We start from the raw sequence: 22,899 nt of genomic DNA, 5'->3' as shown, positions 1-22,899 counted from the left end.
ATGTATCACTGCCACTTCCTATCTTCTGAGGATTCTAAATTCTTTCATGCCACAGGTATATCTTCTAAATTATTTGAAAATATATTGATACCGCTAATCAACAATCCTAAATTAGTTCTCACTCAAAATCAGATTGGAAATCCTGCAAAACCACAAGATTAACCAGATATGGCACTCACTAAACAGGGGAGAAGCAGCTCAAGCCCACGTCCTCCTTGGCCCACGGGACTACGCGTGACAGAGGAGAGGCAGCTCATTGAAATACTCACACATACAAGACGGATCTGGTGTCCCCCACTTTCCCGGCGTCACCGACTGTCAGGGTGTCATAGCCTCTTTCCAGCTCAAACTCTTCAAAGGCGAGCTTGATGACCTACATCCAAGCACAAGACAGTGACTTAGCAGCAGAGAAATGTTCCCAGACTGGATACTGCAAATATCCAGCTGTCATGTTAAACTTTGCTTTGTAAAGCCAATGTATTTCATATGCTTCCCAAGATGCCTTAACTAGTCACTTGGATAACTGTCTGCATGTGAGAGCCTTGAATTATAGAATTTGATGAAATTCAAACTTGCTATTACAACACAGGTATTTTCTGAGCTAAAAATGAAATTTAACCACGACTACTCTTTAAGTCAAATATCTATAAAATATTTAACATTTAGATTATTGGAATTCACCTAACCAATGTCTATAAAATATCGATATAGCATCAGATTGTTTGGATTAACAAAAATTGACTCAGTATACATAGATGCTGTTTATAGTTAACAAGATATATTTTGAGGGCATACCCTGCAGTATTTTAAAAGTTACATATTCAGATTTCATGTAATTATCCATACTAACCCATGAAAAAGACTTTCTCTTTTTTCTACATATACATGTGTTTATTAGGTATCCACTTTTTGCCTTCAAAAAGTTAAAAAGGCTTAAAATATAATAACAATAACAGTGTTTAAGATACGGACTAGAAACAAAAACCTCGTAAAGAACGAACAAAGGTAAATACATTCAGAAAAGAAATCAGACAATTGCTGCATCAAAATATTAAGCAATAATAATAATAACGCAAAGAAATGACATTCACATTGTCAACTGAGAGTATGTCTATAATAGAATGCTTTGACTCTGAGGTTCAGTATGGAGTCATCAGTTAACTACTTCTTTTTTTCCCCAAAGTCTCAAAAAATAGACAACTAATATTTATAAATGAAAGTAAAAGATAATTTCAAAAAACAGATCATGCCAAATCTTATAGACAATAGAAAAAGAAGAAATACTTCAAAATCATTCTACTTCATCTGGATACACCTGATAGTAAAAGGCTTTCTGAGGCTAGAATGTCGTCCTCTGTACTTATCTTTACAAAACCTTGTAGTATTTTTTTAATAAAGAATACCTTGTCGTGGTGACCAACACCATAACATATGGACAGGACTGGTTCGTATTTGAAGAATACTGTGTTATAATCTGCAAGCTGCTTTTTGCAGAACCCAGGATCTTTTTAGCCTGAAGGAAGAAATCCTTCCTTTACTGACCAAAATTGAGATCAAGGAGCAAAGGGAGATGAAGAAATCTTGAAGTTAGGCTAGAAACCCGGATGACCAGGAGAACAAGGAAAGGATATTGATAGGACAATGAGAGAGAGAGAGAGATGATAGATTAAAGATAGATACATAGATAGATGATGGATTAGGAAGGTAGATGACTGACAGGTTGATTAAATAGAAGCAGATTGGATGAAGAGAGAGACAGGAGACAGATTAGATAGGTAGACAGGATGATAGTAGATAGATAAGCAGGTGACAGGTGATAGAAAGGTTAGATAGGTAATAGACAGGAAGGATCAGTAAGTGATCAATGCTACATAGATAACAGATGGCTAAATGGAAGAGAGAGAGGCAGAGAGGAAGGGGCATGGTAGCCTGGAGGGACACCAGCAATACTTCTGAGGGCCCATTTTAATGGGAACTATCTCAGAATGAAGCTCAAATTGCAAAGTCTTGTAAAGGGTGTCAAATGCCTATTTGTTAAACTTGAAAGAAAAGAGAAAGTGGGACCAGCGGGAGGCGGGGCCTCTCTAACCCCCTGATCCATGTGAGCGGTTTGATCAGGCTCTGAACAGCTGCTTCTCTAAGTCATGCTGATAAGAAATGCATTAATTTTGCTATTTGAAATTCTTACTAAAATTAGTGATATAGCCATTATGATTTATTTAGAAAACTACTATTTCAAATTGCAGTGTTTGTATGAATGCATTATTTTATCAGTCTCACTCAAAACAGGTGTCGGGGTTGATAGCTGTTGCAACCTGTGTAAACACTGCATATTAAGCCTGGCACCTGATGACGGTTTCATTCCTATTTTTCTCCTCTCTCATGGCTCTATTTATAAATGAATGGTCTAATAATTAGAGAATGCAAGAGCTGGAGAACCACCTCTGATACCTGGTTGTTTCCCATCACCTTACGACATGTTCACTCGGCCCTGACCTGTGTAAAGCCCTGGGAGGCAGGGAGGACAGTCCCCCAAGGGCTGAGGGTCATGGCTGGGTAACTTGTAATGAGTCACGGTATAGGGGTCACTTTACATGAACGTGCTCTCATCAGGGCTACAAACACGGTCACTGTGTAATGTTTTAAAGCCAAGGCACAGGTCGTCAGGGAAAGTCTTTGTCAATGTCTCATCTTAACGATCACAGGGGCTGTTGCCGGGTGGACATTTTCATCCATGCTATTGACACTCAGTGAAAAGAAAAAGAATATGCAGCCTCTGGGGTTTCATCTTGTCTAAAGAGCCTTTGGTTTATCAGAAAACACAGCATTCTACAATTACACATGGCTGCAATACAGAAATACATGTATTTTTAATAAAACTCTTTCTCCATGAAAGATAGCCAGAGATGTAATGAAAAGTGAGGGGAAGGGTCACATGTTTTAAACTGTAAATAACTCAGGGCCATCATCCAAGATGGTTTCTTTCCTTCCCCAGCACATGTGTACGCCCCCACTGTGCTCCAAGGACTCCTGCCGCTGGACTCAATGTCCCTCTGTCAACAACAGGTCCCTGCCTGCCTGTCCTCTCCCGAACACCTCACGTGCTGCCAGCGTCACCAGCCACTGTTGACCTGAACAGCTATTTCACACAGGACACTGCTGGTCGGCCCTAACAAGGCCAGATGAGCTGAGGTGCTGACGTCCAGGGATGGTTTACTTACTTCCAAGGCTTACATAAATAAGTGGGGGAACTGGACTCCATGGGACCAGTCGAGAACCCAGGGCACTCTGCACCCAATAAAATGTTAACTAACTGTAAATTTAATCTGAAGTAAAAATTCTTTAAAGATATAATCACTTTAAGATAAAAAAATGTATGATTTTGGAACCTATAAAGAAAATCTGTTTGACGTATGCTATGATGAATAATAACAGTACTGATGCTTACTTTTACTATAAAATAAAAAGCAACAACATGAAAGAGGAGGGCAGAACAGTTCTTCAGAGAAATATCCCCACTGCTCTCCAAAACTGCTTACTTTTCTATAAATAGAAGTGAAATCTTTGGAACTCCCATCTGCTTCTCTGTTGATGGACTTGGATGACAGGCTGACTCCTTGGTCTAACAACACAATCTGGTGACCATGAAGGGTCATCAGCTGGCATCACCTAGGACCCTACAACTCCCCCTGGGCAGGTGACTAGGACGCGCCTCCCTGCCGCTCCTGGCAGCCTGCCCGATACTTTCTTCCAGACATGCTGGTGGGTGTCCTCCTGCTCTTGCTGTGGCTTCACGTTTATAAAGAGATACTTTTCACTTTATTCAGGTGTGCACAGCAGTTAGAGTCCCTGCCTGGTTGTGCAGAGAGGTTAGAGTCCCCGTCTGGTTGTGCAGAGAGGTGAGAGTTCCCGTCTGGTTGTACACAGGGGTCAGAGTCCCTGTCTGGTTGTGCAGAGAGGTTAGAGTCCCCATCTGGTGCACAGGGGTCAGAGTCCCTGTCTGGTTGTGCAGAGAGGTTGGAGTCCCTGTCTGGTTGTGCACAGGGGTCAGAGTCCCTGTCTGGTTGTGCAAAGAGGTTAGAGTCCCCGTCTGGTTGTGCAGAGAGGTTAGAGTCCCCGTCTGGTACACAGGGGTCAGAGTCCCCGTCTGGTTGTACATAGGGGTTAGAGTCCCTGTATGGTTGTGCAGAGAGGTTGGAGTCCCTGTCTGGTTGTACATAGGGGTTAGAGTCCCTGTGTGGTTGTGCACAGGGTTAGAGTCCCAGTCTGGTGGCCTGGTGTGCATTCTGTGAAGCTTAACTAAAGGGACTCTGTGTCAGTTCCGGGGGACAGCCTGTTGGGTCATACGCTATCTAATTAGTCATCTTATGGGTTCCCCACCCGTGACAAAAAAAAAAGATGAGGTTTTACTATGACACAACCTGGCCTTTGTAGAATCTTAAGAGTGAAAAAAAAAAAAAAGTAGCCATTCAATAGATCCTTAGATTATCAAGCTATTTAATAACTAGAGGTCTTTTTTCAAAGATCAGAGAAATGGGATGAGATCCCCTATGTTTCAGCTTCATTTCTGTTTATGTACACACCTCATGTCTATCTCTTTGCATATATTTATATATAAGATTTGTTTCTGTTTGTGTATCTATATACCCAGAAAAAAGCTCATTGAGATAAATCCTGTCTATTGAGCCACTTATAAATCTTACTCCCTAACTAAAAAATAATTAATATTCTATGTAACATTATTTGGCCCATACATATTTGGGGCTTTGAGAAAAAATAGCTCTTGAGTGGTTCATTAAATTATTGTACTATATTTTACAATAGTACAATATATAAATAGTACTAAATAGTACTAATATAAATAGTACAATATTATTTTATCAATGGTCAACAAAATATGATGAAATTGCATATATACAGCTTTGTAATGTCTTTACATAACACAGATACAAAAACATCTTCTGATAGTTCAAAAAACAAACAAAAACTCAGTCACTCAAAAAAAGAAGTTATAGAGTAAAGATAATCAGGATAAACTGTTAAACATTCCCATGCTCTCTCAGCTCCAGAGGGGAAGCTGAGAGAGGCAACCCTTCCTTACCAGAGGAAAGAAGATCTGAAATCTTCTAAAATCTGGGAAAATCTCAATTCCGCCAGACAGCCAGCCAAGAAAAACTTGATTTCCCTGATTTACTTTTATTTTCACCGTTTTCTTTTTACCTTATGCCCTGCTGAAGTTTAAGGGGTGTTTGACCCGCTTCTGGGTTTGCTGCACTCCTGCCTTAGGGAGCTCCCTGGGAGAACCTCCTTGGCAGTGGCCTTGACAGCCACCCACGGAGCACCCTGAGCTCAGCCTACAGGACACATGGAACGCCTGCTCCTCCCCACAGAGTGAGCTGACGAGGAGATGGACAGTGCTCTTGTCTTCAAAACTTAAAATCTGCATGAAGCATTTTGATTAATACCAATGATACAGAGTTTAGCATTCACTAGTAAAGATTCCTTAATGCCAGTAGATTAAAAAAAAAAAAGGGGAAGGAAAATGAGAAGGAGATAGAGACCTGGACTCCAAAAGTTTTAACAGCCACAGGGGGGGCTTACATAGATACATAATAATTATAGAATTTAACATTTAGAGAAAAATATTTTCTTAATGATAACATATAAAATGATTGACCTTTTCAACCTCAAAACAGAATCTCATGCCTGTGAAAAAGAGAGGTCACTCTGTCCAGCCTTCTGTGCTATTTTTTAAACACATCTTGGTGTTTGTAATAATTTCCATTTTTCACAATTGTCTGAATCTCAGTGTTATGTAAGTTGATCTGTAAAAGCCCTTTTTATCATCTTTTTACACAGATTATCAACCACATCAAAAGCCCTATAGAATCCATGAGGTAGAACACGACCTTATGAATATTTACACATTTATAAATCACATATTTCTAAAAATACAGGTAAGACTGGCGTCATAACTCTTTAAAGGAAGAATATAAAATGGCACTAGTGTTTATCTTGCGGGAATATTCAGAGACACAGTCGAGGGTTAATTTGTTCCTCTCCATATGTAACTTTCCAACCTCCTGTCACCAACACTCGGACTATTGTCTTGCTTATCTTATCAACAGAGCACGTTGCTGAAAGACCACACTCAACAGACTGTCGCCACAGTCGCCACACAGCCCACTGTCACACTGAGGGTGAGTGCCTGGACTGCCCAGCAGAGGCCACTGTAACCTTGACGTGCTAAAAATGATTGTGTGTGTGGGTGCTTCAAAGATGTCCCATTTCACTTCCCTGGTTTATAATGCTCCTCTTCCCAGCCCCAAACTGGAAGCAGGCAGAGCTGCCCCCCCAGAGGATGCATCAGCTGGCCGCAAGCTGCTCTTCCCATGACTGTCTTTGTGTCTCTGTGTCCGTGTCCGGAACTACAGCTACATCTGTGTGTGTGTCTATGCTCGTAGCTCATAATTTCCCTGGAGTGCAGAAGTTATGTGATTTCATATTAATGATTTGGGGGTAAATTAAGAGTAAAACAAATGGTGAGTTATGGTGAATTTCAAATAAATTAATATTATCTCTATTTTTTTTTTTTACTTTGCTAGTAGGACTCAGAAGAAAAGATCTGCCAAACTGCTACATGCCAGACATGATGAGATTATGTACTGCTTACACAAGCATAATAAATTGTAGTTATTAATATAGAGAGATTTGGGTTTTTTAAGAATAAAAATATTGCTTGTTTGTGAGAAAAAGTGAGCCATATACTTTATTTAATGAGGAACACTGCGATGTTTTCAGAGTCTGGATGTTTATCTTATATGATCGATTCAGAATGAACTCGACATTTTTCCTCAAACCTCCAAACCTATAGAACCTGAATGTGATTTTTTCCCTCTATATATCTTGCTTGCTTTATTCTTATTTCTCCTAGGACTGCCCACACACTGTTTCTCTAGCAAACTGCTCTTCATCTGATTAAGGGAGTGGGGAGGAATTTAAATACAGAAAAACGGGATGGATTTGTTGACCTCCTCTGTCAATACCAACAGAAGTATCTACGATCCTGGTGTGTCTCATTACACGTCAACAGGCTACACCAAGGAAGCCTATAGATCAGCAGTCAGTTTGCCAGAGCAGGTCTCGGCACATTCCAGAACACAGTAGCTGACATTCCTATCGCCCCATCTTGCGACCAAGATCACTATACATTGATTGCTCAGCCCTAACTGAACAGGTACCAGCTAAAACAGCAACAGGAATTCAGCTAAAATGATCCAGCAATGCCCTGATCTAACAGCACCGTCTGGGAGGTGCGAGCCGTGCTTGCTGTCGCCAGTGGTGCTCTGTGCTGGTCTGCACGTCGGCAGCTTCCCAAATTCATCAGCTGAAATAGATCAGCACCCCAAGGTGATGGCAGGAGGAGGTGGAGCCTGTGGACAGTGATTAGACCGTGAGTGTGGAGCTCAAGAATGGGACTGGTCCCCTACAAGAGGGCCCAGAGAGCCTCTGGGCCTTCCAAGGCAGGAGGACACAGAAAAGGAGTCACCTGTGAACCAGGAGGGGCGTCAACAGAAATGGGATCTGCCACGGCCTTGACCTTGGACTTCCAGCCTCCAGAACCACTAGAAACCAGCTGCTACTGTTCAGAAAATACCCAGTCTATGGTATTGTCTGAAACAGCCCAAACTTATCTTATAACACAGTCCATTCCTAGAAGATTCTCACAGTTACTCAATTGAAAGAAATGAAATAGATCAATGAACTGTGATCCTAGTTTTATGGAAGAGCTGAAACTCAAAGTATTTTAAAACTAGCCTCAAACAAATTCCTATACCATATTTTACTTTAGTGTATATAGAGTGTGATAGAATTGTTCGCTCAAATATTATTTTTTTAGGTTGTTTTACTTTGTCTTATCAGGAACTTTGAGTATGCCAGAAACATTATTCAAAAGAAGACGCTTCCTCATTACCCATAAATGGTCACAGAATGATGGGTGTCCATCTGCATTTGAAGGCCAATAGAATTAACCGCTCTATTATGTATCTTCATGGTGATTGGCCTTTTGATACAGTATTTTGTCATTAACTATTCATGATTGTTATTTTACCATAGTTACAAGAATTGAGGGATCATAAAATCAATGGGAACACTCCACCTTCCATTCTAATTTATATAAAAATATTAATAATTTATGTCAACTACTAACACCAGGGGAACATATACATTAGTTTCTAAAATGTACCTGTAATATATTTATTTAGGTTAGAAAAATACACTTATTTCCATACATAATGGATATCATAAAATTGTGTGAAATAGTAGGATGTAAACAAATTCTTACAAAATATATGAACACATACTAAATGCCTGTAGCTCATTACTAAAATGTATGCGATATTCTTCTTGTTATTTTATTATATTTTCCATTGTTGACCAGGGAGCAAAGGATACAGTACATCAAATTGAGTACAAATCCCAAATTTTAACCTCATCTTTCCTTGGGGATCACAGAATCGATCAAAAGTGATGCTGATGGAGCAGCACCTGTGGCTCAAAGGAGTAGGGCGTTGGCCCCATGTGCCGCAGGTGGCGGGTTCAAACCCAGCCCCAGCCAAAAACTGCAAAAAAAAAAAAAGTGATGCTGACAAGGTTAGAGAAATAGGTGCAGTACAGGGAGGTCATTAGTAAAAGGCATCATAAATGATCTAGAAATGGCAACAAATAGTTGAGCAAAATTCCAAGTATTTCTCAAAATGTTAAAAAGACAAACTCTGGTTTATTTTTGTGAAAACTGCCATTGGTACTCTGATGGAGACTGCATTGTTTCTGTAGATCCCTTCAGGTGGTCTGGTCACTCACCAATATTAATTCCCCCAATCTATGAGCACAGAATATCTTTCCATTTATTTGTTTCCTGTACAGTTTCCTCTATCTGTATTTTATAGTTTTCACTGAAGAGATCTTTCACGTATTTGGTTAAACTTATTCCGCGGTATTTTAGGTTCTTTGCAGCTATCGTCAATGAGGCTGCTTTCTCCATCTTTGTCAGCTGGCTTATTACTGGTGTGCAGGAATGCAACCTTTTGTAGTTGATTTTATATCCTGCAACTTAATGTATTTGTCTACCAGTTCTATGGAATTTTGCTGGAGTCTTTTATCCTTTGATTTCCAGACAGAATCCACCCACTTCCCTCTCTATTTTTGGTAGTAGCATTTTGCTGCTCTTGAGAAGTATTGCCTTGACAAATCTTTAGACGTGGGCATTGCGAATTCTTGAGGAGTAAAGTGAGATCCATGAAACTTCAGGTAAGTAGCAGGTTGGGGACCTTGTGAGGGTGTCAGGAACTTATCTGACAGAATTTCTCAAGCAAAACCTATCAAAATGCCAGCAAAATTGTCCTGGATATAAAATATTTACAATACAACAACAAAGATTAACCAAGGCAGCAGGGAAAGTAAGCAAACACAAAGCAGTAATGGAGGGACATGTTTAAAGTTTAAAAGTTTTGCTGCATAAAAAATGTGAAAATAAACCAGTGAGGTTTCCAAGAGACTTTCATTAATTCCTGACATGAAGCAAGCAGCCAGAAAACACAAGCAGAATTTAGAAAATTACTGAAATATGCTCTCAAATGTATGAAAGAAAGTAAAATACTTATTACAAATGAGGGCCTGAGAATTTAAACTCACAGAACAATAACTACCATAGAGAAAGTCAGAACATTATGAGATGTGATAAAATGAAAAATTAACATTTACATCAATCAACCAAAGACGTGGAGTAACTTAGCTCAGCTTTGAAGGCATAAAAGATGAAAGGAGAGCAGCAGAAAATTATAGATCTCTAGATAAAAGCGGACGATATTGAAGTTTGCCGAAAAATAACAATGGATCCGGAATCAATAACCTGAAAGTAACAGAAGGCACATTTTTAAAACGGATTAAAGAGTTCAGCGTGGGGCTTAAAAGTGCTTCATTACAGCCCCATGTAAATAAAGCGAGACTATGTGAGAAAAACATAGCACTTTTTCACGTCCTAGGACTGTCTGACTCTAAGAAAATGAACATAACTCTATAGGAAATCCCAGAATAAGTGGGTGATGTCTGAGGAAATACCAATCAGGGTGAGTTTTGTTTCCCAGGAGCAAGTGGGCCACCAAGATGATGAGCCCCAGATAAAAATAAAGAAGCTGTTCCTCCGAGGATGCTCATTTGTAAAGGGGGTATTTTATGTGAAAAGGAAAAGAAAGTATTTTGCAGATTTGTAAATGTCTCAGGTATTTTATCAACACATTTCTTATTACTTTCTGAAAGGTAAATGTCCAGTAATAGGATTGATTTTTAAAAACTATCTAAAAAGTGATACTTAAACTAGAAACGAAAAAGGTTGAGTTGGATAAAAATAAAAATCCAGCAGAACATCTGTAAGCTGACCACCCAAAGGACCGTAACAAACTGGTCACCATGTGGAGGTGTCAACATCAGGACCTCGGCCTGCTGCACTGATACTGTTACATGCGTGTGGTGCATGTCTGGTCTTTGGGAATTAGGTCAGCTTAAGATGGCGGTCAAATACAGGGAGGTGGTCAGCTAAGGAGGCTCTACAGTACACACATTCATTTTACATGTTAATAATACAGTGAAATAAATGAAGAAAGGGAGACCCACTTACTCTTGGTGTTGGGCCCCGCGGCCCAGATGTGGCCTCACTAGGAGACGCATTCTAGGGTAGGTGGCACTGAGGCAGGTGGCACTTCCTAATACAGCTGCCCCAGCCCCATGACAAGCCATCGGGGGGGCTGCCCCAAAGTACCAAGCACCACTGAGCCAGGTTCTTGTGTATTGCCACCAGCAAGTGCCTTGGGGAGGCCACCGAGATGCCTCCAATTCCCATGCCATTGGAGTAGCCATCTCTGGACCCCTCAGGGGATAGGAGGCTTCAAGGGACTTGGGTTCTAAAGTGTGCCCTGGAGGAGGGGTACACACAGGTGCAGAGGAGAACGTGCAGAATAGGAAGATGCGGGTGAGTGGCTGTGCCTGGCTGTCAGCGGGAAGAGGTGAGTCGATAATGACGGTTCTTCAGCTCGAGCGCTGCAGGGGACACAGTTTATTCTTTCCCGCACTCCTGCTTCTTTTATCTTCTATCTTGTCTCTAAATGTCTCAGTTTCTACCAAGAATATACGGGAAAACGTGTGACTATTTTGCTTAGGAAAATATATGTCTGCACGGAAGTAAGTTTCAGGAACAAATAACCTTCCAATTTGGGATTCCAAGAAGATTAAAGGAGGAAGACAATGATTATAAAAGAATATGCCAGGGAATTCAACAGGATTGGAAACGCTTTGGCAGTGATTTACTTGTTATTTTTATATGTGGATGTTTGTTTATTTTCTATATGCTTTTAACATCTTAAATATTTTAAAACCCATATAAAATAAAATAAAGATGAAGAGGCAATAAAACCATTTGTTGCGACTTAAATTTAAACACTGGCATCCTCGCCTACTAAGTGTGCTGATGTTCACACTTAAGCTTTTTTAGGCAACTTTGCTCACCTACGATACCTTAAATAAGGTGCAATGATTGAACGAAAATATACGCCAATTGCCTAAAATGATAATGATTGTTAACATTATGAACAAAATAACAGAATTTGAATGCACAGATTATAGAGAGTTGAAAAATAATGATTAAAGTTCAGAGCCAAACTCGATGACAAATTTTCACCTATGGTTCATCTTATAAGGGTACATGTGAATCTTTCTAAATGTAGAATATAAATGTCTTAACACAATAACTAAGAAAATGACATGAAGGCTACGTTAACCTTAAAGATTTAAACTTAAGACATGAAACCATAAAAACTATAAAAATACATATGGATGAAAATATTTCAAATTGTATATAAAAACGGCACACTGTACCCCATGACAGTATTAATGTACACAGCTATGATTTAATAAAAAAATTTTTTTTCATAAAATCTATTTGAAAAATTGTAGCAAAATTAGAAAGCTGACACAACATGTTTTCTTAGAATCCAAAAGGAAATGTCTGCCCTTACTTATTCCATTGTTAAAAATACTTTTTAAATTCATAATAATGTTGAACCTAAAAATGAAAAGATTCAGATCCATGAATTAAAATGCTTATTGTTTTGACATTTGACAAAGTTTTTGAAGCCACTGATCTACTCTATCACTTACTCAATAGGCTTTAGAGTATTTCCAGCTTATCTATTATGGAAAATTTTCTGCAAGTTTTATTATTTTATACATATGTTATTCTAATACTATCAACAAATGTGATTAGTGTTCCATGCAGACTGAATAGAGAACAAAACTCTGCAATCTTCTACCCAATGCTTGTCATAGCACAGAGAACACAGATATTAACTGTCCCCTATGCTGGGAACGCATAACAAACAGATGAGACCCACCAGCATTTGTGAAGAGCAACGTATGAACGGTTGTTCAAGAAATAGCAAGGATTTCTTAGAACTCAAAACACTCTTAAATGCTCAGAACTTATGAGCTCATAGCTTAGCACTTAGAGCTCACAGCTCAGACTTGAACGAGAATGTCAGGGTGCTAGTGAACTTGAACAAGATGCCATTTCCCTGAGCCGTACGCCACTTCCCTCATCTTAACCTGGGGAAAAAAATTAATATCTACTCAGTAGGATTCTTATGAGAATTTAATGTAAGTGTTCATCACATAAGCTAATCTCAAAAGTTTCTACATCAAGAAAAAAGTAATTGGTAAGAAAATCTGGATAATTCAGTGAAATACCATCTGAACCCATCTACAGAAATAGAGATTATAGAAGATAAAAACGGGGTCGATGCCTGAAAGTTATTTGTAAGCCATGCCCTTATCTATGGCAAAGCATTTTGTAACCTTAAAGTTACAAAAGTCAGTTTCAACATGAGAAAAACAATCCATTGCTATTAAACAAAATCCAAGCCAAGTTTCTTAGAGAAATGTTTTGGTGGCGTGGACTCCCATAGGCATGTGGTCTTGGACAAGTCACTGGGGGATTTTCCAACTCTGCTAGCTCATTCTTACAATGGAGAAGATGAGCTATTCTCCCAAGATTGTCGCTGAGCCTCCATTGAGCTCCAATTACCAGTAGGGATTTCTTGTCTCGAGCAGATAAAACAGATCCTGTTTGTGGCGTATATTTAGGAAGCTCTAAGAGGTCTGCAAATTAACAAAACGAAAACAATGGAAGCTTCACTGCTTCCGAGTACACAGTTCCTGGCTTCTCCAGAATTGACAGAATATCAGAGTGAGGTTTTGGTTGAAAACTGAGGGATATTCTGATCCCTCACTTCCTGGACTCAATCAAAGCCTGTCAGCCCCCCGGTCAGGTGTGTGGTTACTGGTCAGGAAGTGATGTCCAGGCTGAAGCTCTCTCTGTGGTCATGGCCAGGGAGAGCAGCATGCCTCAGTGAAGGGAGGGGACGGGACGCTTAGTCTGTGTGATATCTCACCCCTCCCACCTGTATCACGCTAATTCACATGTACAAATCAAGGACCCATTTATTTCTCTCATCAGTTTTTATTTAGTTAGTTATGTTTTGAGTCAGTCTCTCACTCTGTCACCTGGGGAGAAGGCTGTGGTGTCACAGCTCGCAGCAACCTCAGTCTCCTGGGCTCAGGTGACCCTCTTTGCCTCAGCCTCCCCAGTAGCTGGGACTACAGGCACTCTCCATGGGGCCTGACTAATTTTTCTATTTTTAGCAGAGACAGGGGTCTCCCTCTTGCTCAGGCTGGTCTCCAACTCCTGACCTCAAAGGGTCCTCCCTACTCAGCCTCCCAGAGTGCTAGATTATAGGTGAGAGCCACTGCACCTGGCCATTTCCCCCTCTAAATATGACAACACTGGTGAGGATTAAGACAATTAACTAATTAGGAGAGAGGGAGGGATTCCCACCCGAGAGAAAAGCAGAGGTGTGTGTATTTGCTTTACTGACAGAGGCTGAGGTGAGTGGTTTGTGCTTTGCTTGTGGGGCTGGGCATCTGGGAGCTGGTTCCGGGCAGCTGGTCCCCGCCTCCTGTTCCTCCCTCCTCACCCACAGCTCTGGCTCCTCCCCATTGCTGCCTGGTTCCTCCTCCTGCTCCCCAAGGAAAAGAGACAGAGACAGAGCAGGGTGGAGAGCAGACAGGTCTGTGAAGTCCAAATTACTCTTCCAATCCAGACTCTACTACTTGTTTGGCCCTGTATGGGGCAAATTACTTAGCTCCGTGCCCTTAGCTGCAATAATATTATAGAAGGACCTTGAAAATTAGGTCTTAGAAAACAACACTTTAGAAGGTCTTCAAAAAGGCTAAACAAAGTAACACTGTCACATGTTAATACAATAATGTGTCACATGCTTAGCACATTATTAATAACGAAATAATTCCTCAAGAAATGCTGGTTATGGCTGGGCACAGCAGCTCACGCCTGTAATCCTAGCACTCTGGGAGGGTGAGGAGGGTGGATAGCTTGAGCTCATGAGTTTGAGACCAGCCTGAGCAAAATGTGAGATCCAGTCTCTACTAAAAATAGAAAAACTGAGGCAAGAGGATCACTTGAGCCTAAGAGTTGGAGGTTGCTGTGAGCTATGACATCACAGCACTCTACCCAGGGTGACAGCTTGTGATTCTGTCTCAAAAAAAATAAATAAATAAATAAATAAATAAGAGAGAGAGAGAGAGAAATGATGGTTACTCTCTCCAAGAAGAATAAAATATTAAACCAGGATGAAAACTTCCATAATTTTCATGTTAAAGATTTAGAATCTGTCTATAATCTATCCTCCAAGAAAAGACAGATTTTACTCAAAGTCCATGTGCAAGTGATAAAACCCAGACTTAAACACAAACTTCCTAACTCGGAAAATAGTCCTGCTCCAAAAAACTCAAATTGGAGATCAAATAAAGATGTATTAAAACTGGAGAATTGGTACATAACTATTTTTCCCAAACGTTTTTGAGAGTAAAGTCTGTGTGTTTGAACTAAAGCTATAAAGATATTTTAAAAAGAAAAAGGAAAAAAAAAAAGAGAGCATCAGTGTGCTCACTCAAAGGGTAAACGCTGACACGAAACCATAGCTACCTGGTACTGAAATCATGGCTGCTACAACATCACCTTGTCAGCCCACGAAGTCTAAAATCCTAAAATGTCAAGTGTATTTTGAAATGAACACGCCAGCCTGCAAATTCCGTCAGCAGGGATGAGGACTTTTCCTGCCTTTTCTTATCTGTGGTCCATACTATTCCACAACAGCCTCCTTCCCATGGTAAGTTCTGGGAGGAGGACTTCATCTTCACCCACCCACCCATTCCATGGCTATGTTCATTCTTTCAGTGTTTTGTGAAGACCCACTAGGCATCACAGGTACATACCTGGGGGTACAGGGACATAAATCAAATTCCAGGGACCAAATCGTCAGTCTGTGGGGAGAGGGGAGAGGCTATGGACGCTGATGCTTTGTGTCAGGAGAGAGGCTGAGTCTCTGGGCACAGCACCAAGGAGATGCTGGACCCAGCCTGGTGCACCCGGGCACTGCATCCTCCAGAAGACCTTACCTTGGTCTCCAGAGGGAAATGCCAGCTTGGTTTGTGCTCAGACCATCAAGGTGAGGCAGTATGCAGGTGGGTGGACTAGTCTGTGCCTAGACCCTAACAAGTTCTCCCAAGAACATGTTTAGCAGGACAAGAGAAGGGTGGCAGCAGAGGCTGGCTGGTACGTAATGAGAGGTCATAGCACAAAAACACAGGTACATTTAAAGAGCATTAAACGGGGAGCAGTCCTTACATGGAATGTTCAGTGAGTATGACCTGAACAGTCACCAAATTTTAGCCTGATTCCTGATCATGACTTTGTAAAATATCAAAGGTGGGGGGGGGGATAATAAAATGTAATAACAGAAAAACAGACGTGTATTTACCTAAAATGTGACTTTCTGACAAGCACACAAATTCTGTGAAGGTAAAGTTCACATTACATTTCTTTCTTTATCAAGTGGGTGAAGATGTTTTCACTATTTCCCTCTCAGGTGCTTAGGGATCATGAATCTGATGTGGGTCAGTCTTAATTGTTCCATAAAAGTGAAGCTGGAAAAAAATCTTCCTAATTTTGCCGAGGAGACCACAATTTATTCTTAGCACCCTTGCCTTAGTATTAAATCTTAACTGTCAATCAAATATAATGCTGATGTGATTTGCTCAGGAAGTGGAATGTGGTGCTGGGGAAAGGATACATGTGAGCCAAGTTTACTTTACTTCTTTTTAGACTGTAAATCTGATTATGGATTTGTTGGTGTCTTGGGGCACTTTGCTCATGAAGGACACAGGCTTAGTCTTATTCAGTGATTACAGCCATGCAAAACAGGCTGCACCCTAAAGTGAACTCCTGGTTACACCCACTATCCCAGGGAATGTGACAAAGTGCACTGCTCTGCCACCGTCACTGAGATCCTCCACCAGCCAGTGTTCTGGGATGCCCACAAATATGGATACTGGGACACCAGGTCTTATGGCCCCGTCCTCCTGATACAGTCACGGAGAGCAGCTCCACCAAACAGAGGAGGAATCTAGTATTCTAAAGTGTAGAACGAGGAAAGTGCATGACAGATTTTTAAGGGACGATCTTGGGATACAAAAAGCTAGATAAACACACAGAGGTCATAACTGCAGAATAATTCAGGCCAGAAAAAAAAGAGGGAGCAATTAGAGTGTGTGAGCAGGGAATATTGAAAAGAGAGGAGGTAAAGCAGCGGATTCTAATCCATGCCTTCCTTTTGTAGCACCGAAATGCAGTTTTCTTAGAATAGCACGTTTCTCCCAAGAGCAACCTGTGTTCTTTGGTTTCTCATGAGCGTCACTCAATCCTCGTCTCTCAGTAGTTAGGAGGCTCAGAATCAATCTCCCCGTAATCACTTCTGTCTCCCAGGAAGCGATGTTAGCTCGTTCCCAGATCCTGCATGAAGACATTCTCTTGTTTGAAGGGTCCTAAACAAGAATGGCTTTCTAAGGCTCTCTTTTTCCTAGCCAGTCATTATAAATCGGATAACAGAGACATTTTCAGCGCATTGCTGCTAATAGACACTTTTGGCTGAAAGCCTGATCTGTCTCATGCTGTTGTTTTTCCCGTCACCTGGGGACAGGTTGTGCCATCTCTCTGAGTGACTTTAATGTCTTGCAAAGGTCATGTCACTGATCATCCTCCTGAATAACTCTGATTCCTGCTCTCACCTACAGGTGACTACACTTCCCAAGTCTTTTGGTGATATCCTCAGCACCAGGTCTCTAACCTTTAATCAGCCTGCAACATAACAGTTGAGGAACTCAGACTAAACCAAAGGTTGTTATTAATCTGCCCTGAGATTGGATGAATTTAAAGACTTTTCTTAGTGTCACCATCAGCAACATGGGAAGGGCCAAAACTGATAGTTTGAGCTCCCAGGGCACGACACTGCAGGCTGTGGCCAGAAATATCAAGACTGCCATCATTCCTAGGTGTTTACGGCACATAATCATCTTAGCCATGTTGTTTAAAGTTACACGTTATCTCATTACAATGTGAAAAAAATACTTTCCTCTGACCAGGGAACAAAGCAACCAAAGAACTCCATATTCCATTTATACATGATTATAACAACAATACCATAAATAGAGTGATTTAAAGTTAGCCACCCTGATATACCTGCGTATACCCTGATATACGCAACTAAAATTGCAACACAATTCCATCCTGTTTTGTTACAGTTGATGCTTTCCTGTCAATACCAGCACCACTGTGTAATAAGGCAGAATCAGACTCCCTACCACCTCTCACAAATGTCCTCTGTGTGGTGTGCGGCTGACGCTGTCCAAGAAACAGGACTTATTCCCTGCAGGACCTTTCCCCGACATTCTTACTATGGTCACATCAGAGTTGATCAATTCGGGAATTATCAATATTTGTGTGGTATGAATTGCAGAGTATTCTAGGTTAAGTATTAAATTTGGTCCTTCCACCCATGCAAATATTAAACTTTCAACAGTGTACTGAAGCCAATTTAAAGGCCAATTATTGAATAGTCAGGAATTTTGGAAGACATTTGTTAAGTCATTTCGTGTTGTGGGGCAGGAGGAAGCTTGGAACATGGTGGAATGGAAATTCCACAAAAGGGGACTTTCCCAATCAGATCACCGAGGTCTGGGGGCAGAGGGAGAAATTGTACCAGGAAATCACCAAGTAGAATTTTGCAAAAAAGTCTGGTGAGACCTGGAGAAACCAACACTGTGTCTGTACCGATGTAGATAGGAGCCTCCCTGACCAAATTCTCAAAAGGCTGTATTAAGATTTTGGGGCTTGTGTTTCCAGAGTGAAGTAGTAAAGACTTAATAAAGACTGGGTGGGTTGGGGGAGTCTTTTGATTACAGAAAAGGTCATCAGCGTGGAGGCTCTCAGTCAAAGAACAATTTGTGGTGCAGAACTCGGTAACAAACACAGTTACCTTAGGGGATGGGAGTGGAACAGTTAGCGTTACAGCCTTCAGGCTAGAGTTTCTCTGCTTAAGGGTAAATTTTAAACCTCTTCAAACTCTGCTGATATCCTGTCTCCACTAAGCTGCTGAATTTTACTCAGATGTTCCCAAACTAGTTTTCTGTCTATGGGGTCAAACATTCTGACCCTCTATTGGTGCCCAGGGGCACAAGCCATGGCCACTTCTGCCCAGGTTCTCTGGAAAGTCTCCTGCATTACAGTTCTAATCACAATTAGTGGTTTGACATTATTTATCAGGTGAGTATTTAAGTCAGGAAATTTGGGGAGCCCCCCAGATGCCCTGGCCTGGCACAGCCCCAGCCTACCCACCCACTAGGAGTTCTGGAAGTCCCTGGACATTGACTGGGTAAACTCAGAAAAGGAAAGGAAAGGATAAGACAGAGATCAAAAGCTTTGGCCACTTACACTTGCCCCGTGTGTTTCCAAGCCTGCAGTCAGAAATCGTACATAGGGAAGTCCTGTGTTGAGACAATCTGTAGGGTAGAAGACTGAAAATACTTTCCATTGTGTGACTGTCACTGTTTTACTCCAAACAAGAGACCTTCTTCCCTTTACCTCCTTCATGTTTACATGGATGGAATTGGAAAATGTTCTTCTTAGCAAAGTATCTCAAGAATGGAAGAAAAAGTATCCAATGTACAGAGCCCTATTTTGAAACTAATTCATAGCTTTTATAAGAATGTCATAACCAGCTCGGCGCCTATAGCTCAACTGGCTAAGGCGCCAGCCACGTACACCTAAGGTGGCAGGTTCGAATCCCCAGCCCGGACCCGCCAAACAACAATGACGGCTGCAACCAAAAAATAGCGGGGCGTTGTGGCGGGCGCCTGTGGTCCCAGCTACTTGGGAGGCGGAGGCAGGAGACTCGCTTGAGCCCAGGAGTTGGAGGTTGCTGTGAGCTGTACTGCCACAGCAGTTCTACCCAGGGGGACAGCTTGAGGCTCTGTCTCAAAAAAAAAAAACAAAAAAAAAAAAAAAAAAAAAAAAAAAAAAAAAAAAAAAAAAAAAAGAATGTCATAACCGAATTATAGCCTTAGATTATGGGAAGGGGGTGGGAGGGGGAAGGTGAGGGGGGTGGATGGGGGAAGGAGGGAGATTGGTGGGGTCACCTCTATGGTTTACTTACAAGGGTACAAGTGAATCTTTCTAAAAGCAGAGTATGAACGTTTTAACTGGATAACTAAGAAAATGACATGAAGGTTATCTTGACCAGTTTGATGAGAGTATCTCAAAATGTATATGAAAACAGCACACTGTACCCCATGACTGCATTAATGTACACAGTTATGCTATAAGAAATTAAAGAAAAAAAAGAAAGAAAGAAATCTTCTTCCCTGACTCCTGTTGATCTATCGGTTCCTCCTTACGCTGCTGGGGTTGTAAATTTCACGACTACTTTGGGCAGTGCCTGTGGCTCAAAGGAGTAGGGTGCTGGACCCATATACTGGAGGTGGTGGGTTCAAACCTGGCCCCGGCCAAAAACAGAAAAAAAAAAACTTTACGACTACTTCATCTGTGATATATCTGAAGAGGATGATAGCTGCTCAAGAAAACATCAGACTTGTTTTTTTTTTAATTGACCAATACAGCTGTTGAAATGCTAATACTTAAAAGTGATTATTTCATTAAAAATAATATGGCATAGTTTGGGGAAATTTTTCAAATTCTCTGTAAATGTATTCATTTTAATTCATTACTGTTGTCATAGCTGATCACATGTATCCCAGCTACCTTCGTATTATTGAGATTTGTCATCTTTTATTAGTTGTGTTCTGTTGGTAACATCTGGAAGCAGAACATAATACTTTTTTCCAGTTAATAAAATTGTCTTTTTCTTTGTTTGTTTATTTTGGCTGGGGCTGAGTTTGAACCTGCCACCTCCGGCATATGGAGACGGCGCCCTACTTCTTTGAGCCACAGGCACCACTCCTTGTCCTTTTTTAATTCATGTTGCATATGATCCTTTTGTGATTAAACTGAAATATACCTGAGTAGCCTGTGTTATAAACAACATATTCTTGATAATTTCTAATGCCTTTTGAAAAAAATTAGAACAACATATTATGGATGTTTTTTACTCTTTTTATTTATCTGTTTATTTGCCTATGCTCTATGTTGACCAAATGAACTCATGCATTCAAATATATTATTTGAATATATATGAAAGTACTTATCTAAAACAATATTCTATAATAAAATTAAAGGCTAACATTTAGTCAAATTGGTAATGTATCAATTATATTCAATATCTAACTTTTCAAAATAATCTCATTAATAAATATTTTACACATTTTTCTTTTTTTCAGTTTTTGGCTGGGGCCCTACTCCTTTGAGCTACAGGGGCCACCCACGTTTTACATATTTTTTAAATGAGTCATCAATGCTGCATTCACTTTGAATACACGTCAAGAGTCGAGAAGGAATTTTCAAAGTGTTATTTGCTATGAAATTTTAAAGATTTGAGGAAATTAAAATGCGAGGCAAATCTGACAATCCTATTTGTCCTTCATATAAGTAAGAGCTCTGTTCCTGGCTTTTCCTGGTATGTCGGTAATAGAGACACCTGCCCTGAAGCTGGTACCTTGTTCATTTACCCAAGGAGCTGCACACATCACCGTGCAAGATTAGGTGATGGACTAAGGCATAGGACTCTCTATGACCTTGATAATTTGGGTGAAGGTTCTAAACTTTGCTACGTGTTAGCTAAGTACAAAACTTGCAGGAGAAGAATATACAAAATGATTTCCTTTTTTGTTCAGAAGTATCATTGAGGAAAAATAAACTGGTGTGTAACACTTCAGGACAGTGAAAGACTAGGATTCTGCTCCATATGAAAATCTGAAGAGGTTTGGAAAGTTTCCAATTTAAAACTTATTTCTGTAGCATGTGAATTTGGCAGGCCACAAGAAGAGCGTAGAGTTAACTTGGAACAAGTTAATAATCTCATATTCCATCACAAAATGAAGAATTCTGTTTAACATTCATTAACAACTATATTCGGAATTGATCCAGCGATCTCACTACTGGGTCTCACTAAAGGAAAATTAGTAATATTGTAAAAAAAAAAAAAAAAAGACACCAGCATTCGAATGTTTATTGCAGCACAACTCACCATCACAAAGATGTGGAGTCAGCCCAGTGGCCATCAATTCATGAGTGGATTAACAAAATGTGAGATAGATAGATGGACAGGAGTGTTACTCACCCTCCCAATAATCAGTATCTTTGGAAACAACCTAGGTGGAACTGGAGACTTCTCCTAAGTATCACAAGAATGGACAAGCAAATACCACACGTACTCACTGTTCAACTGGAATTAACCGATCAGCCCTCCTGTGCACAGATGGAAACAGCACTCAACAGACATAAGCAGGTTAGAGGGGGAGCAGGGGCTGGGTGAGATCACACCGTTTGGGTACAAGTATCAGCATCGTTACATTGTTACAATCAAACAGGGCAAAAGAAATCCAGGTAACCCAAACGTTTGTACCCCCTTAATACTCTGAAATTAACAAAAACCAGTGTTGGTCACATTTATCAGGGGCTAGTAAATGTCAGGCTCCAGGACTCCAGGTAATCCGAGAACATCCACATGACAGATGCAGAGATTTCTCCAAAGTTGCAAAATACTTTAGTATAATAGAAAAACACAGGGATGTGCACCAAGTCCTGCACTCCTGACTAGTTTTCAAACCAGTCTAGTTAGGCCCAGTTGAGTGAGTCACGTAACCTAAGCTGCTGTTTCCTCGTCTGTGAAAAGGCGACAATGTCTGTCCTATTTCTATCAAAGCAAAGCGAGTCCTCTCTGCCTGAAGGTCATCCAGTGGCCACAGAGACTCAATCAGAGTTTAAGAAGACGTTTCTAGAATAAGGGTAAAAATACAGAGAATAGGATGCTGGCTGGGCCTCAGGGGATCAAACGGATGCAGGAACTGGTGCGGGCTGCCCGTCACCAGCTTAGCCTGGGAGTTTGTCCCTGATGCGGCCAGCTGCCCTCCCCATGGCTAATGCTCTGGACGCTCATCCCCTTTCATGTTCATTATCAGATGTTTGACTCCCTTTGCATCTGTCAGAATGGAAAGTAGAGTCTGTGATTAGCTAGAAAACTTGAGAACAGAGTTGTAAATTACAAAAGAGAAAGAGGGAAAGAGCAAGGCAAGGGAGGCAGAAAGCAGCGAACCAAAGCAAAATTGAGGTAAGAATGCAGAAGTCCAGTGCCTTTTAAAAAAACAGTGACGAGATTAAAATAAAGCCCTAGCATTCAAACTAAAAACGTTTTCTACATTACAATCTACTCACTCATTCAAAAATCACTAAACAAATTTTTAGCTAAAGATACATGAGGTCAG

At 40.7% G+C, this 22,899-nt stretch overlaps 1 protein-coding gene across 1 annotated transcript in view; it reads right to left on the bottom strand.

The window, feature by feature from the left end:
* CSMD1 (CUB and Sushi multiple domains 1) overlaps positions 1–22,899 on the bottom strand; it is a 1,810,668-nt gene that overhangs the window by 452,444 nt on the left and 1,335,325 nt on the right. Inside the window, exon 11 of the mRNA XM_023517585.1 lies at positions 270–373. Coding sequence (XP_023373353.1) covers positions 270–373 — 104 coding nt within the window. The remainder of the gene's footprint in view (positions 1–269; positions 374–22,899) is intronic.

Source organism: Otolemur garnettii, unplaced genomic scaffold, assembly GCF_000181295.1.
Source record: "Otolemur garnettii isolate 467f Iridium unplaced genomic scaffold, OtoGar3 scaffold00114, whole genome shotgun sequence".
Classification (NCBI taxonomy): domain Eukaryota; kingdom Metazoa; phylum Chordata; class Mammalia; order Primates; family Galagidae; genus Otolemur; species Otolemur garnettii.
This window is presented reverse-complemented; position numbering and strand designations above follow the sequence as displayed.